The sequence below is a fragment of the Myotis nattereri genome (assembly GCF_964212035.1).
Source record: "Myotis nattereri genome assembly, chromosome: 7".
Taxonomy (NCBI): domain Eukaryota; kingdom Metazoa; phylum Chordata; class Mammalia; order Chiroptera; family Vespertilionidae; genus Myotis; species Myotis nattereri.
The window spans coordinates 41,304,170-41,321,210 of NC_138082.1; the positions used below are offsets into that span (position 1 = coordinate 41,304,170).

The 17,041-nt window shown below is 41.2% G+C and overlaps 1 protein-coding gene across 1 annotated transcript; it reads left to right on the forward strand.

Moving 5' to 3' along the window:
* Nucleotides 1–9,187: 9,187 nt before the first annotated feature.
* LOC308522802 (intraflagellar transport protein 70B) lies at nucleotides 9,188–11,772 on the forward strand (the record flags this gene model as incomplete). The annotated part of the gene is made up of 1 exon (XM_081096365.1): nucleotides 9,188–11,772. The coding sequence occupies one exon, from the start codon at nucleotides 9,188–9,190 to the stop codon at nucleotides 11,183–11,185; it is 1,998 nt and encodes a 665-aa protein (XP_080952491.1). The 3' UTR covers nucleotides 11,186–11,772.
* Nucleotides 11,773–17,041: the final 5,269 nt, after the last annotated feature.

The window sequence follows — 17,041 nt, forward strand, 5'->3', positions numbered from 1 at the left end:
TTGCTGACCACTGGTCTAGGCAGAGACCACATATTCTATTGAAAGCCAGGTTTATAATGGGTAAGAATAAACTATCTATACTAATAAAAGGGTAATATGCTAATTAGACCAGGAAACCTTCCAGGAGACTGTCCGGACAAAGCCATGGTAGCGGGGACAAGACAGAGGCAGTTAGGGGTGATCAGGCCAGCAGGGTGGGCAGTTGGGTGCGATCAGGCTGGCAGGGGGGTAGTTTGGGACAAGCAGGCCAGCAGGGGGGGCAGTAGGGGGTGAGCAGGCCAGCAGGGGGGGGGGCAGTTGGGGGTGAGCAGGCTGGCGGGGGGGCAGTTGGGGGCAAGAAGGCCGTCAGGCAGAGTGGTTAGGGGTGATCAGGCAGGCAGACAGGCAGAGGCAGTTAGGGGCAATCAGGCAGGCAGGCAGGCAGAGGCAATTAGGGGCGATCAAGCAGGCGAGCGGTTAAGAGCCAGTGGTCCCGGATTGTGAGAGGGATGTCCAACAGTCAGACATCGCCCAAGGGGTCCCAGATTGAAGAGGGTGCAGGGTAGGCTGAGGGACACCCCCCACCCCATGCAGGAACTTCATGCACTGGGCCACTAGTATGAAATAAATGCAAGGACTAGAAAGCCACTTTGCTTCCCAATTTACCGAGATTGAGGTCATGCTATGCCTTATCCAAAGAATGGGAAGTGAGAGGCTAGCTTTGGCATAGTGACTGGATGACTTTGGACACTTCACCCAACTTCTCTCAGTCTGTTTCCTCATTTGTCAAATGAGATTACACTAGGAAATGGTTTTCAAACACATTTTAACCTTGTAACTCTTTGTTCAAATAAATCTCACAAGGAATCCCCAAGATATAAAACATCCTCCGTAAGTCCTCCACTTGACCGGTTTGGGGATCCGGAGCCCCTGCACATCCACATGTCTTTGATTACATACATGGTGCTCCATAAGGGGCTCTGAGGAGTTTGAAAATCCCTGGACCAGAGGAACCTTGACGTGCACTCCAGCTCTGAAAAATCTAAAATTTATAAGCCATGTTTTGTTCTTATTGCCCCTGGCCAGTATCAGTTATTAACTTCATTACTCAAATACTAAGGAAATAGGGGCTGAGGTCCACAAAGAACATTGTTTTTCTGGCACAGAGCAGGCATTCAGGAAATGTGTTTTTAAAAAATGGGTGAATTAAGGTACCAAAGCGGAAGTGAGGGAAGAGCAGATACACATAGGGACCAGGTGGCAAGAAACAAAGTAAAATTATAAACCAGGCAAAGAGGGGTAAAAGAAGGAGAAAGAGGAAGAGGAGGAGGAAAGGGGGCAGAGGGGGAGGAGAAGTGACTGAGGCAGGTGGTCGGAAAACTGCCAAAGAGAAGGTGAAAGCCAATCCACACAGACAAATGCACTTCTAACCAAATCACATGGGGGTGCACAATCCTGTCATCAATTGCTTAGAAAAGAGAGATACTTGAGCAGGGAGAGGTTTGGCAAAAGAGAGAAGGAAGGAGTGGGAGTCCAAAAATATAATGTTCCTAGCTACCCTTCACAGCTGCCTCTGCAGGGGAGACTAGAGGGACCGGAGGAGAAAATGAGCGCAGGAAACATGGCCTCCGCAGAGCAGGTAAGAGGAGGCTGTTCAGATTTATGGGTTTTATTAAGCCAGTTTTCGGAATCACTCTGCTATAAAGGAAATAGCTTCTGCCTGGCTGTCCCTCCTCAGGTGAGGAACAAAGGGTGGGTGGAGTTAGGGACAGACCCCGGGCGCCTGCAGCTCGGCAGCACTGCAGGTGTTGCTCTGGCTGTTGTGCCAGCTCAGGTTTATAGCACAAGCGGGAATTGCAAAGCAGACCGGGTGAGGCAGAGACGAACCCACATCTGTTATCCTCCCCAACAATATAAATAGCCCAGACAGATGGATGCCAGTCTATCTACAGCGACATTTTAAAGCGTGTGCCTGCTGATAAAACTGGACCCAGGGCCCGTGAAGACTGCAGGCAGCTACAAGCACTATAGCGATCCTCAACACTGATGCTGCATATTGCTGAGGGGAACATAATTTATAGCACAGACCCTACGGCTTCCACTAAGGTTGAGTTTTCCCTTCATTTCCTTGCCTTTTTATTGGCTTCACTGCACGGTTGCCAATAGCAACGTCCACTGGTAGCAAGGGGAGTTCAACATCATTGCAATCTGCCATACAGTGGAGCCCTGACAGTGTCAACCATCAATCAAGCAGCTGTTTGTAATTGCCTCCATCTATTTTTCCTGCCTGGAAGTATCTTTCCTATTGTGGGTCAGATTCAGAAACTGCTGACTAATCCCTTGGCCTGTTCCTCCCGACCCGGGCAGTGGAAAAGGAGGGTGGCAACAACCCAGGGGGGTTAGAGGTTGAACTCTTGGGAGTTTAAGGTTTTTACATCCCTTTTCTAAATAATATATAATTTTCCAAGAATGTGAGGTATGTGTAGTTATCCATATATTGGGCTTTTCCAAAACAGAGAAAGCGAAATTTCCCCAATCCTTATTATCATATTTATTTCCTATATTGGAGGAAGGCATTTAAAACGTGAGCCTTCTTACAAAACCTCCAATTGACCAGATTGTGTTTGCTTCTTCGGGTCTCTTGGCATTCATGTTTGAAATGACTTCATCCTACTTTCTCCACAAGATGCATTTGTTTTAGAGATGCTATTTCTTCTCTTACTAGTCCGTGTGGAGATGACACACGCACAACCTACAATGTAGCGGGCAAGCCTGGCCAGGAGGGTCCGCTTGGCAGACTGTAAAGGGCGCCATCCGTGCACAGCGGGACCAGGACTCTATCCTGCCTTGGCCACGGGCTGGACCTGTTATCTTGGGACTCTCCAGGCTTCAGGTTTTCTGTTAGTAAAGTAAGAGCACTGACTTCATTTCCACACCAAAGGATCAGCCGTATTTAACTTTTAAAAACATGTCTTCAGAGAGCTGTCTTGTTTTCTGTTCTCAAATAAAATAGGAATAAACCTAAAAAGGTCATCTCATTAAAGACAAAATAAAAAATTACATAAATGGGGTAGATTTAAAAATAACCTCACCACAGACATGTCCGAGCCTGCCTCTAGTGATCATAAAAGATATTATCATCAGTACAATTTTTAAAAGGTATATACTTTTATTGCCTAAAGGACAGTTTTAGATGATTTCATATCATAGATATCCCATAAATGGTAGTCAATTTAATCTGAAAGTAAATTTATAAAGCGAGTCAAAAGAAGTTAAAATTGCATGTGTGTTTTCTGTTTCTAAAATCTGAGATGTCTATTCATTTCCAAGTATTTTATATTTACATACATGTTAGGTTAGAAATAACCACACAATAGTGTGATGAGGCCTGAGGTGTGTGTGTGGGTGGGAGGAGTCGAGGACAGGGGGAGGGAGGTCAGTGGGGGAAAAAAGGGACATCTGTAATACTTTCAACAATAAAAATAAATTTAAAAAAAGAAATAACCTTTAAATTTTTGTTAGTGTAGTAACAATATTATTGGTAAGTAATTCAGTTTGTTTTCATGTATCAAAATTTTTCCACTTACCTTAGGTCATTAAACAGAATCTGCTTAATTTATTTTGCAGTACAATTATTTTAAAATCCATTTCTCCTGCTGACTCTTCGTGAATTGCAGAAACATAAGATATAGTTTTATCTCCAGTAGTAGTTCCCTTCAAGTGGGACTGAAATCTAAATAGATTTAAATATAAAGAAAAGTGTTTTAATTGGAAAAAAAACAAAACAAAAACAAAAAAAACAGGAAGGATTCATTAAAGCAACAGAAGAAAACCTGATCTGGGAACCTAAGAACTCTGGCAGAGCCACTGTAGCCAAGTTCCATGACCTGTTGTTCTGCCATGTGCTGTAAGGAACTCCCAAAACTCAAATGTACCAGGAAATTTAAAGGTTGAGTCTGGCTACAAGAAGGCCAAAATGCCCTAAGTTTCATAAGTGAGCGATAATAGAATAAAACATGTAGCTGGCAGAAATGAAATGCAGTGTGTCTGGAGAATTTCATGATGAGCACCTGGATTTAGTAATGACTGATGTCTTCCTTACATTGTTTACCTTTACCTCAGCTAGTAATTTGGGGTTGTACATCTTTTCTAATTTAATTTTGAATGTTGTTGCATATTTGGTACATTTCTCAACAGTGCTAAAGATGTTTATCTGTGTATTAAATCTATAACAATGTTTTGAATGTACACACTCCTACAGAAATGTTTGTTTTATTAAGTAAATTAAGTATTTGCTGTGAAAAAAAAAATGTTATTTGAGGCCATCATTTATCTTTGTATTTATTTTCTGTGTGCATATGTGTCTGTGTTACAATATTTTTTTCTTCAGATTTAGATTAAATCATACTGAGATGAATTTAAAAAGAAAGAAAGAAAATAGAAGGGAAGGGAGGGAGGAGGGAGGGAGGGAGGGAGGGCACGGTGGTGTGGAAATAGGAGGCTAGGTTTTGTTGGGTCTCATTCCCTTAGGGAAAAATTGCTTTTGCCATTTTATTTTTATGTACAATAATCTAAGAAGGATCTCCTACTGATTTGCTTCCTAATTATTGCTTTACACAAAAGAAGGGAAATATGTTTTCAATTGATTTGCCTGAAGTCACTCCCTTTGTGTAGATTTCCCAGGCTGATGTTTCATTGTAAGAATACATATAGACAGCGTGGCCATTTCACAAGTAACTAATTCATGATTTTGAAATATTCTGCTGCTTTAAGAGACCTAAGTATCTTTGTTTTTAATAAAATGCTTCATGTTTAACTAAAGCTTCGGAATACTCTTTCTCTTCATAAGGGGGATAGAAGGACTGAAAGAGGCAAGCATGCATCTGAATACCAACAATTTAAATTCCGGGGATCACTTTTAGCCCATTAGCCTTGCCTGGATCTGTGATGCTTGCCTGTGTGAGAAGGATACTGGGACAGCCCTTTCCTTGGAACACTTTAAAGATGACAAAATAATTCGAATTATTGAAGTTTTCCTAGAGGGAGAAGAGTCTGCAGCCAAGTGCCGGTTCCAGCGTCCGCACAGATTGCTCAAATTTGCATGGCAATTACACGGGGGGATTGCATCAGTCCAGGGCCGCCAGCCACACCGATGCCATACAATTACACGAGGCTTCGGTGCTTAAACTTTAAAATTCTTACAGCATTGTGCCTGTTCTATTAGAACAAACTGCAGCAAATGACCCAAAGCCAATTCAAATGACTGAAGAGGAGGTGCCCGGGGGTGGGGGGAGGGAGCGGGGGGAGAGGGAAGAGGTGTAGAGTGGCCCCTACTGGCCAGCGTAAGCAATCACCAGTCCTCGGTGCTGGCTGCAGCAACCACTGGCATCTTAATCCATGCTTCTCACGTGCGGCCAACAATAAGAATCACAAATTCACAGAAGAGCTGTAAAGATTATGGGGGAAGTTAGGCAAAGCAGGACCTGGTCTCGGTACAAAAAGTACCCTTCATAAACACAGGGGCTAGAGTAGTTCTTTGTTTGGGTAGAAGGTTGGTTATTTTAAATGCCAGTATCCACAGTTGTGCCTTCTCTAATTCCTTTTATAAATCATATGCTGCTATGATCTCTGATAAATTAATTTAAATCATAACGCCATAAGCCCCCAAATATAAACTACTTGATAAATGATAGATCCTCCCTTCCCCCAACTGGTGGGCGGAGTATGACGTAACCTGCAGCCTGGAAACACCTGAGTGACTAACCATGTACCTTATATGGACTATACATTGGACCACCAATTTACACCTGCCAAATACCCTAAGCCCTTGTCCTATATGGACAATGCAGTAAGCCACCAATCAGTGTGCGCCGAGTACACTAAGCCCCCCGCCCCTTCCCATTCCGCCCCTCAAAAGGTGTGCCCACCCCTGCACGTGCTGCTGTCCTCCCCTTGCGAGACAGCCCGGCAGGTCCTTCTCCTCTAATAAAGCCTGTAGTCCTGGTTTTCGGCCTCTGTCTGATCTTTCAATAAAAAAACAAGCTATATTCAAGAAGAAAATCAAATTTAAAAAATTAATAAAACTGGAATTACCAGGAAAGAAGAATTCATAACGAGGTTAAATGTCTCACCATCTGAGTATAAATGTTCCTAAGCATTGATTTGGAATACAATCTTTCCAAAAAGTCTTAAAAGATTAAACAGATATTCCTAAAAGTCAGTCAACTATATTACCAACTTGGCACTAATTTATTATTTTCTTCCCTGTTTATGGTGAAAGATGGGGGAGGGAGGAAACAAGATAACTGAGCCCCCCACACTGACCATATTGTAGAAAATGGCCTGGAACAAAACGGGGGAAGAAATGACAACTGGAAAATTGTCTGACCACGGCTATGGTTGTGGAGATGTTCATAAATTACCAGTGTTTACCAATAGGATACTTACAGGATTAATAAAAAACATACCTTCCAACTAGTTTTAAAAGAAAATGACAAATAGATTAACAACACAAATAGGATTTGATCATTTCACACTTTGGCAAGCAGAAACATAAGCATGTTAAGAAGCAAAAATGCTTAGTCTAAATGCTCTTGGCTTCTATACATTTTGCCTAAATGGAATTCTTCTACGTGGTAAACATGCCTCCCCTTATGCAGCAAAATCCAACACCACTTTCCCAAAGTAATTCTGTCCAATGAGGCACTAAATCATTTTATCGCAACCACTAAATTATTTCTTATTGCTAGAATGGCACAATACAGTTACTTTTTTGATATATGCTCCAGATTTTCAAGATCCTATTGGAAACACACTGATCCTTAAGACATTTTATGTCATTCATTGCTTTCCAGAATTTGTATCATTAATTAAAGGGTCTTCTTTCACCATCTCTGCGTGCACGCGCGCACACACACACACACACACACACACACACACCCAAATCTATTCCCCAACTGCCTATAGGTGGCAAAATAAAAGTCTATCACAGCAGCAGTGATGGTCATGCCAATTTCACAGTGTGATCTGGGCACTCATTTCATTTTGAAAATGAACCTGCCCTCCATCTGTCTAAGCTGAAAGTCCTGCTTTTGTCAAGCCAGCACATGGAATAAGGGGAAAGACACAGAACAGCCTCCCTCCTGCCCGCTTCTGCTGCCACACTCACAGCTAGTTACCCACACAAAGAGGGGAACCTCAGCTGAAACCGGTAGGGATCAGAGAGCAGACAGTCCTTTATCTTTCTTATGTTTCCAAGAAGCCATTTGAAAAAGGTGAATGCTTTCATGATGCAATTCTGAGAAACAGGCAAACTAAAGAGATATATAACACAATTTCCTGTTTCCATGTTTTATCATCTTACCTTGATTTAATAGCAACTCACCCAAAGTAACAGTTCATACATAAGGATTTTAAAATACGGAGCCTGAATGTACAAGGGACACGTGTAGTTAGGCAGCTGTAGAGGTGAAGATCCTCCTCCACTCACCCTCAAATATTGAGCAGCACTAGCCAGCATCCCTCAACCCGTGTACCTCCCTGGTTTGAAGGCCCTTAAATGGTGATCCTCATCAACTGCTTTCTGTAGGTGGCCAGAGCCCTACTCAACCCTGCTGAAATGGGTGTAGTTTGTCCCTTTCTTGGTATTCATACAGTGGAAGCTTCCTTGTCCGATTCTACCCGTAGGAACACAGCTCTGCCAATTTCTGAGCAAAGGAAAAGACTGAATTAGTACATAAAATCAGTTGCTTTATGATAGGAGCAATCACAAGTCTATAAAAGTCCCCTCCTAGCTATTCCAAGTGACTAGGAGTTATACCACCCCCCACATTACTCCTTAACATTTGCTTACAGCTACAGTTCAGGCCTGAAAGCTCACCTTTCTATTACCCAAACAAACTTGGTTGCTTATTTTAATGCAGAAAAAAACAACAACACACTAATTCATTGTCATACAACTTGGCACCAAACACTGAGCCCTTAAAAACTCATCTATAGGAGGTATATGGAATAGATTATTCATCAGTCACTATTTCCTACTGAAACTAGCTGTTCGAATATCATGGCACAGCTACTAACTATTTAACTGTGTGGTCTTGGGCAAGTCACTTGAACCTTTCTAATAGACAGATTCTTCATCTGTAATATATAGACTATAGGGTGGACAAGAAGATTAAAATTAATACATGTAAATGGTCTAATAGAGAGTCACATACTACAGTTGCTGTTGGCTCTGAAATTGTATATATAAAAAAGATGTAGGGGCAGCAAAACTATAGAGGAGACGGATAAAGGACTGTCACTGAAGTCTTTAAATATATAGCAAAGATGCTTTTATTCAAACACCGTTTTTCTTGGGGATAGACAGGTCAATACAGATCATGGAAAATCAGTGGGGATATAGGAAGAGTAAGAAATATTTGTTTCTTAATTTCAATAAAAATTTGGAGGACCAGTGCAGAAAATACAGCCAAGTTTAAACACCAACATCTGCTCAGTAATACTTGTTTATTAAAAAGGGAAGTGGGAGACACTCGGATCTAAAATTTAAAGACTTTCATACCTGATAAGATTCACAAAACCATTTCCTGTGGAAATAGCAAAAAATAAGGACTCTTGGTCTCTGCATATTATGTTCTTACAAAGTGTGCCCTCAAGGCAGCTTAAAAACAGATGTCTAGAGGAATTCCAAGGAAATATTCCACCTTTTCTATCCCATTAATTTACAAAAACAAAACACGAAACAACACCTCTATGCAGCACGTAGTATATAGGACACACGACCACAAACCTTCCTCCCCCTCGCCAAAGACCAAGATGACACAAGTAGGAAGCAACTCATCTACACAGAAACAGAAATCCAGTGAAACCCCATCTGCCAGGCTGTGGCTCCCTCCCGCAAAGACTACATCTCCCAGAAAGCAAAGCGGCCAAGTCCCAAGTGGCCTGGGTGCACTTGACCGGTGCATGCCGGGAAGTAGAGTTTCCGCCGCAAAACTATCAGGAGGGGATTCCTCTCTCTTCCCAATTCATTTCCTCCGGAAGTCGTCTTCCAGGACTGTGTCAGTACTCGAGAGACTCTGTTCAGTGATTCCTTTATATTGCTAACGGTCTCCTTCCGTTGCAAAGTAATATCCGAGCTAGGAGTTTTCCGTTTCCGGTTGGCTTATTGCCTTGGAAACTGGGACGCACAGGCATCTTGGCGGTTATGGCGGGGCTGGGCAGTACGCCGGTCCCCGACGGGGAGTTCACCGCGGCCGTGTACCGGCTCATCCGGGACTCCCGCTACGCCGAGGCGGTGCAGCTGCTGGGCAGGGAGCTGCAGCGGAGCCCGAGGAGCCGCGCCGGCCTGTCGCTGCTGGGCTACTGCTACTACCGCCTGCAGGAGTTCCCCATGGCGGCCGAGTGCTATGAGCAGCTGAGCCAGCTGCACCCGGAGCTGGAGCAGTACCGCCTGTACCAGGCCCAGGCGCTGTACAAGGCCTGCCTTTATCCCGAGGCCACCCGGGTCGCCTTCCTCCTGTTGGACAACCCCGCCTACCACAGCCGGGTCCTCCGTCTCCAAGCTGCTATCAAGTACAGCGAGGGCGATCTCCCCGGGGCCAGGAGCCTGGTGGAGCAGCTTCTGAGTGGGGAAGGGGGTGAAGACAGTGGGGGTGAGAACGAGTCAGATAGCCAGGTCAACCTGGGCTGTTTGCTCTACAAGGAGGGACAGTATCAAGCTGCATGTTGCAAGTTCTTTACAGCCCTGCAGGCCTCGGGCTACCGGCCTGACCTTTCCTACAATCTGGCTTTGGCCTATTATAGCAGCCGACAATATGCCTCGGCTCTGAAGCATATTGCAGACATTATTGAGCATGGCATCCGCCAGCACCCAGAGCTAGGTGTGGGCATGACCACCGAGGGCATTGATTTTCGCAGTGTTGGCAACACTTTAGTTCTTCACCAGACTGCACTGGTGGAAGCCTTCAACCTTAAGGCAGCCATAGAATACCAACTGAAAAACTATGAGGTGGCCCAGGAAACCCTCACTGACATGCCACCAAGGGCAGAGGAAGAGTTAGACCCTGTGACCCTGCACAACCAGGCGCTGATGAATATGGATGCCAGGCCTACAGAAGGGTTTGAAAAGCTACAGTTTTTGCTCCAACAGAACCCCTTCCCCCCAGAGACCTTTGGCAACCTGTTGCTGCTCTACTGCAAATATGAGTATTTTGACCTAGCAGCCGATGTCCTGGCAGAGAATGCCCACTTGACTTATAAGTTCCTCACACCTTATCTCTATGACTTCTTAGATGCCATGATTACTTGCCAGACAGCTCCTGAAGAGGCCTTTATTAAGCTGGATGGGCTAGCCGGGATGCTGACTGAGCAGCTCCGGAGACTCACTAAACAAGTGCAGGAAGCAAGACACAATAGAGATGATGAAGGGGTCAAAAAGGCAGTGAATGAATATGATGACATTCTGGAGAAGTATATTCCTGTATTGATGGCCCAGGCAAAGATCTACTGGAACCTTGAAAATTATTCAATGGTAGAAAAGATCTTCCGCAAATCTGTGGAATTCTGCAATGACCATGATGTATGGAAGCTGAATGTGGCTCATGTTCTGTTCATGCAGGAAAACAAATACAAAGAAGCCATCGGTTTTTATGAGCCCATAGTCAAGAAGCATTATGAGAACATCCTGAATGTGAGTGCTATTGTATTGGCTAACCTCTGTGTTTCATATATTATGACAAGTCAAAATGAAGAAGCTGAGGAGTTGATGAGGAAGATTGAAAAGGAGGAAGAGCAGCTCTCCTATGATGACCCAGATAAGAAAACCTACCATCTCTGCATTGTGAATTTGGTGATCGGGACACTTTACTGTGCCAAAGGTAATTATGACTTTGGGATTTCTCGAGTTATTAAAAGCTTGGAACCTTACAATAAAAAACTGGGAACTGATACCTGGTACTATGCCAAAAGATGCTTCTTGTCCTTATTAGAAAACATGTCAAAACACACAATCATGCTTCGTGACAGTGTTATTCAAGAATGTGTGCAGTTTCTAGAACACTGTGAAGTTTATGGCAGGAACGTGCCTGCTGTTATTGAACAACCCCTGGAAGAAGAAAGAATGCATATTGGAAAGAATACGGTCACATATGAATCCAGACAATTAAAAGCTTTGATTTATGAGATTATAGGATGGGATATGTAGTTATGTCTGTTAATGGGCATGTTTGTTATCTATATATGGTATTCTCTTTTGTCTGTAGTTGTCCTTTGGTTTCTTTGCATTTGTTGAAATTTTTATCCTTTAAAAGTTAAAATAATATAGCTGTAACTTTTCTTTTTAGTAATCTCATGAAATGAAATGTAATAAAAGAACTTGAACCCTAGAAGTGTATGAGAAAATTCAAAAGTGAATGAGGAAATTGTGTTTAATAGTATTTCTAGTGCCTGTGTTCCCTATCCTTGTGCTTTGGTATATCCTGAGGGAACCCTCCATGACAATATTACATTATCCAGGGAATAGGCACTATTAAGTCCAGGATTCCATTAATGTGTAGGACATCTGGGCATTAATAATCATTTCAAGAATATAGTGTTGTACTCCAACATTAACCCTTATAATTACATTAATTTATAATGCATACATTTTGCATAGACCTTCTAAGTGGGATTTTTTGTTGATGATGATTTTTGTTTGGTTGGTTTTTAATATGCAAGACTCGGGGAATTCTTGTGCCATAACAAAATTGTGGTGCTATGGTGCGGAGACAATAAACAATTGACCAATTTCCATTTTTCTTCTCCATTTATTAATAATTTAAATATACAAACATGAACATAAGATATAATCATACTATTTTCATAATTTATCTTTAACATTAATAGGTAGCTTTAGACTAAGTTCTTAATTCTTATCCTTGTATTTCTACTTAGGACACATGAATCCTAGAACATGTTTCCATGTTCTGGCCTCTTGAAAATGAAAAAAAATTGCTATGCTATTTCAATGATCCTATCAACCTCCTATCCTATTCATACAACAGAAGGAATGGTCTACCAATGGATTCTGAAGTCATATCTGGCAGATTCATAATACAAATGTCATATTTAACAGCCTCTCAGTAGTGTTTTGGAGTTCTCACTATGAACCTCAATCATTCTGCTCAGGCATTTAATTTTCTATAAGCTACAAAAGCTTTACTATTTGTTCCACCCTCGTGTCTGATAATGGTTTTTGGCTTTCTTACCTATATTTCACACGCTTAAAATCTATATTTATCCTGTGTTATTTATTGAGCTTTGTAAAGATGCAAAGGATGATAGTAATAATAGATATTCAGTTTGAGGAAGTTTTCCATTTAAGAAGAGAAGGGAGCATATAATATGAGCTAAATCAGTTTGCATTCCCTGCTAGTTGCAGTCACCATGTCTTGCTCTCATACAACAATTGCTAGGGTGATGTCTTTATATAAGCAAGGAACCAGGTACCCTAAAAGCAGTTTATATTCTACTTTAGGCTGTTAAAAAAGAATGTGACATGAGCCGATGAACTTTCAGAGTGGGTGTGTTTGCCTTTGATTGCTAGCCATGGCTGGACCATTTCTCAAGAAAGAATAGTTTCATTGTGCCATTACAAGATTGACTGTGTTTCCAATAAGACCAATTATGACCTTAATTGTATGGCTCCACTCTATTTTTTAGTTCTTTAACAACAGACTATTTGGACACTGGCCCAAGTTCTTTGAGAAGCACAGGTATTAAATGGATGATAATTTTTTTCTTGGTTCTTATGAGGTTTGTTCCATGATTTAATTTTCCTCCATAATTTGGTTGGTTGGTTGGTTGGTCTTAAGTTTTAGAATCAACTAGAGGCCCGATGCACAAAATTTCTGCAAGGGACTTGGCCCTTGCCGCTGTGGTGGCTTGCCTCAGCCTGAGGCGACAGCAGCAGCTGCCTCAGCCCTCCCAGCCCTGGCTTCATCTGGAAGGTCGTTTGGAAGGACATCCAGTCTAATTAGCATATTATGCTTTTATTATTATAGACACTTCCCTTCATTTTCCAGAATTGATTGTGTCTCCTTGTGAATACGGGCAAATATCAAATGTGGAAGCTTTCTAATATGTTCAGTGTAAGGAAAAATAAACACTGAACTGACAATGAAAAGACTAAGATATTTGCTCTTAATTCTTCTAAAAAATGATATACAAAATATCATATAAATAACATATATCCAGACTATTATAATATGCATTTTAAATCACTTATTCTTGAAATAATTACAGGCTTTCCTGCCCCTGAGGTGAAGGCTTCAGCTTCCAGTCTGCCAGAAATCTGGAAACAGGAACGGGAACAGGTGAGGTGAAGATGAAAGAGAGATTTAGCTATGTGATTTACTTCACCTTGGATCCCCTTCAATTCCAAATCTCAGCAGTTAATCAAATGTCTGCTACCATTAACCGAGCAGAGGCAATAAGTAACAGAGTGGAAGTAACAGATGCCAGAGCCACTTCTATAGCTAACTCACCAAATCACATCACCAGTCCTTACGCCCTTGTTTTATCTAATACAAGGAGAAGGGGCCATGCAACCTTCCCAAAAGGACAAAGCCACAGGAACAGCAAGACAGCCCCTAGTTTATAAAGCTTTCTCACTGAGTGTCGTCTTTTTCTGTCTTCAAATGATGTATTTAGGAGGGAGTAGTACTTACTACTACAAAATGTATGACAAGAAAATACATGAAAAATCTACCTACCTTACCACCCCCTTTCCTTTCCTTTTTTAAAAAAAATCTTTTATTTTCTCCCTTTTGTCAATTATAGGGACATTTCTCTGATAGCTGGCAGTTGAAACCACAAGCAGGTGTAAAAACTGCATTTCAACCTTTTAGCAACATGTCAGGTAGGATAGTACTCTGATTATCTAAGTGACTTTAGATACCATTTAACCTCATTTTTGCAAATCAAAATAACATTTATCAATGAAAAGTGACTCTTGGCATGGCTCAGTGGTTGAGCTTCAACCTCTGAACCAGGAGATCATGGTTCGATTCCCGGTCAGGGCACAAGCCCGGATTACGGGCTCCATCCCCAATGTGGGGCATGCATGAGGCAGCCAATCAATGATTCTCTCTCATCATTGATGTCTATCTCTCTCTCCCTCTCCCCTCCCCTTTAAAATAAAATATACGTATATATTTTAAATATATACATATATTTAAAAGTGACTCTCAAACTGGTAAAGCCAGAGAAAATTTTAAGAGTATGCACCAAAAGCACTGGATCTAAACAATTTGTAGAATACAGTGAGCTTTATTTGTGTACTTGTAACCTCTATATTTTTCTTTTAAACTCTTTGACCTCAATTGAAAAATAGTGACTGAAATCTTAAAGATTTGCAATATTTTTATTATTTAAAATGTTATGTGACGTTGGAAATTAAATGTACTGTTAACTCTAGAAGACACTTGCTTTTTGTAGCCATAATAATTTTATATTGAAAAGTAGAGCCAGGCATTAGCCGACGGTAATGAATGAATTAATTAATTAGCCATAGGTATAGTGTAGTGTTGTTTTAATATTCTCCTGGGGGAGGGGGTTTTACAACACAATTACTAGAATCCACAAATTGAGGATCTTAAGGATCTTCTGGTTGTTTAATTAAGTCATCTCCCTTGGACTTGGGCCAAGATTGATCCATCACATACAGCATCATAATGTGTATATATTAGAAAAATAATTAGAAAATAGAGTTCTATATATCTCTAGTAGGAAAGCTATGCATTTGTTAGTTTAAGTAGGACTGCCAATAACTTCATTGTGAATATTAGGTGAACATGTAAACTGAGTCCAAGTCCTTTATGCAAAAATGAAATTTGCACATGTTCATGAAATTGAATACATCATTATCAATAACTGGATACCTAGTTCAAAATAACAAATGGCTAAAATTGTACTGTGTAAACAGGACCCCAGTAAGGTGTGTGAGAAAGTATTGATTGCTATTTTTATTTTGTTTACAATTATTTTAGTACAAGAACCAAATGCTTAAGATAAAGGACACATGACTAAAGGTTTCACCAGCACTCATGACAGCTGCTTTAAAAAATGTGTCCACAGACTCTTGAAGAGCTTGTCAAGTCTCACCAGGAAATAACCAGCTGGTCAGTGTTTCTATCTCTGCTGCATAAGGTCAGGGGCTATTCTGTGACTCAACCTCTTAGTCCCAGTTGTTCCAGATTTGCCAAAGCCATCTCCTAGAGTTTATTCACCTCATATATGGAAAGGAGAATATCTACTTTGGGGAATATAAGATGTTTAGTCCTTTAAGTCAGGAAATACTAGGTTTATGCAAGAGGTGGTCACACCCCGATACTGCAAAGCAAATGAAAGCTTCAGGAATCAAATCGTAACAGAAACCCTTGCCTACAAGATTCTGTTGCATTGCTATACCACCTACCCACATATGCCATTATTTTGTGTGTTTACCAGAAAAGGCAAAACTTTTCCTATAGTTATATGACATTTTTGTTTCCCGGTCTTGTTCTTGTACCAATTCATTACATTTAATGAATGTTCCCACAAAATGCCAAAGAACAGAGGTGAGTTATACATGATTTGACCAAGATGCTGAAAATAGTTATTAGCCCCTTTCAGAAAGTAAGGAGACTATTTCTTATGACAATGTATATATAAGATATATAGTGAAATGATTGGCAAATTGTGGAATTATCCTGGAAGTAATTGTGTGGAATATAACATGGAAAAAAATCACAAATTCATTCTTCTACAATATTTGTAGATATGACTTAAGTTACAAATTGCACATTATGATACACATTGGAAATGCACCTGCAACAATGAGCCCTGGGCTTGGACTAGCTCATCTCTTGAATCCTAAAACGGAGTCTCACAGAGATTCTATGACTGAATCCAGGCCTTCTGGCTCAATTCCTGTGCTCTTTCCACTCTACCATACTCCACTGCTTATGTTTTTTTTCCAAATTATTCTGATTCTAAGAATTTTTTTCCAGAGCTATGACTTTCACTACTTCTGTTGCTGATTTAATTTGTGGGTTAATAGGCTTTTCCCAGATACACTTATTGAGCACATGCCTGGGCTGGCCTAAATTATACTATAGTTTTCAAAAGTGTGCTGGAGGGGACTTGAGTAGTCACCACATATTATTTGCAACAGGCACAGATTTAACTGTGGTTGGACACAAAGATCATTGACCCACCTGTTGTTCCATCACCTCTTTTTTTCAAAATCACGTTTTATTATCCTTTTTCAAGTTAGTGCTTTTCTTCTCTCCATGACAGTTTCTTGCCAACAACCACAGTAAACACAGCTGTCAGAAGTTTTCTCTGCAACTCAGTACAAAAGGATACGTATGCAGTACTTACTCAGAAATCACAGTAGAGGGCCAGCTGCTTCCACAAGTATTTCAAAGTATTTCCAGAGTCTTTTGAAGCTTCATAAAGCTTTACCTTTACTTGCAAACTCCATTTGAGCCAAGATATTAAATGCTTACACTCTTCCACAAGATTGATTACTCAGTTTAGCTTACATCTTGGGAAGGAAAAATTAAAAGCAAGCTAAGAACAAGAGAACAGATTGAGTCTCTGCCATCTAATTCCTATTTTCCCCTTTGTACTAGTAACTCTCAATCCTTGCTCTACATCAGAATCAGCTGGTAAACTTTTCAAATATAGCGATTCCTGGTCCCTAACCCTAAAGCTTCATTTTAATTTATGGAGATGGAAGTGAAAGAGAGGGATCCATTTTTTAAAAGTCCCTCCAGATAACTGTAATATGTAGCCAAGGTTGATAACCACTGTTCTATACAAACATAGCTGACCACGTGAAGGATGCATGAGAGGCATGGGAGTGGGGTGCACTCTGTTTGAGAGTGAAATGATCCTGGTATCCAACCTAAAGAAATTATAAAACACTAGAGCACCAAAATTCGTGCACTTTGGGGGGTCCCTCAGCCCAGCCTGCACCCTCTTCCAGCCTGGGAGCCCTCAGGGGATGGAGAGGTTCCTGCCACTGCAGCTACAC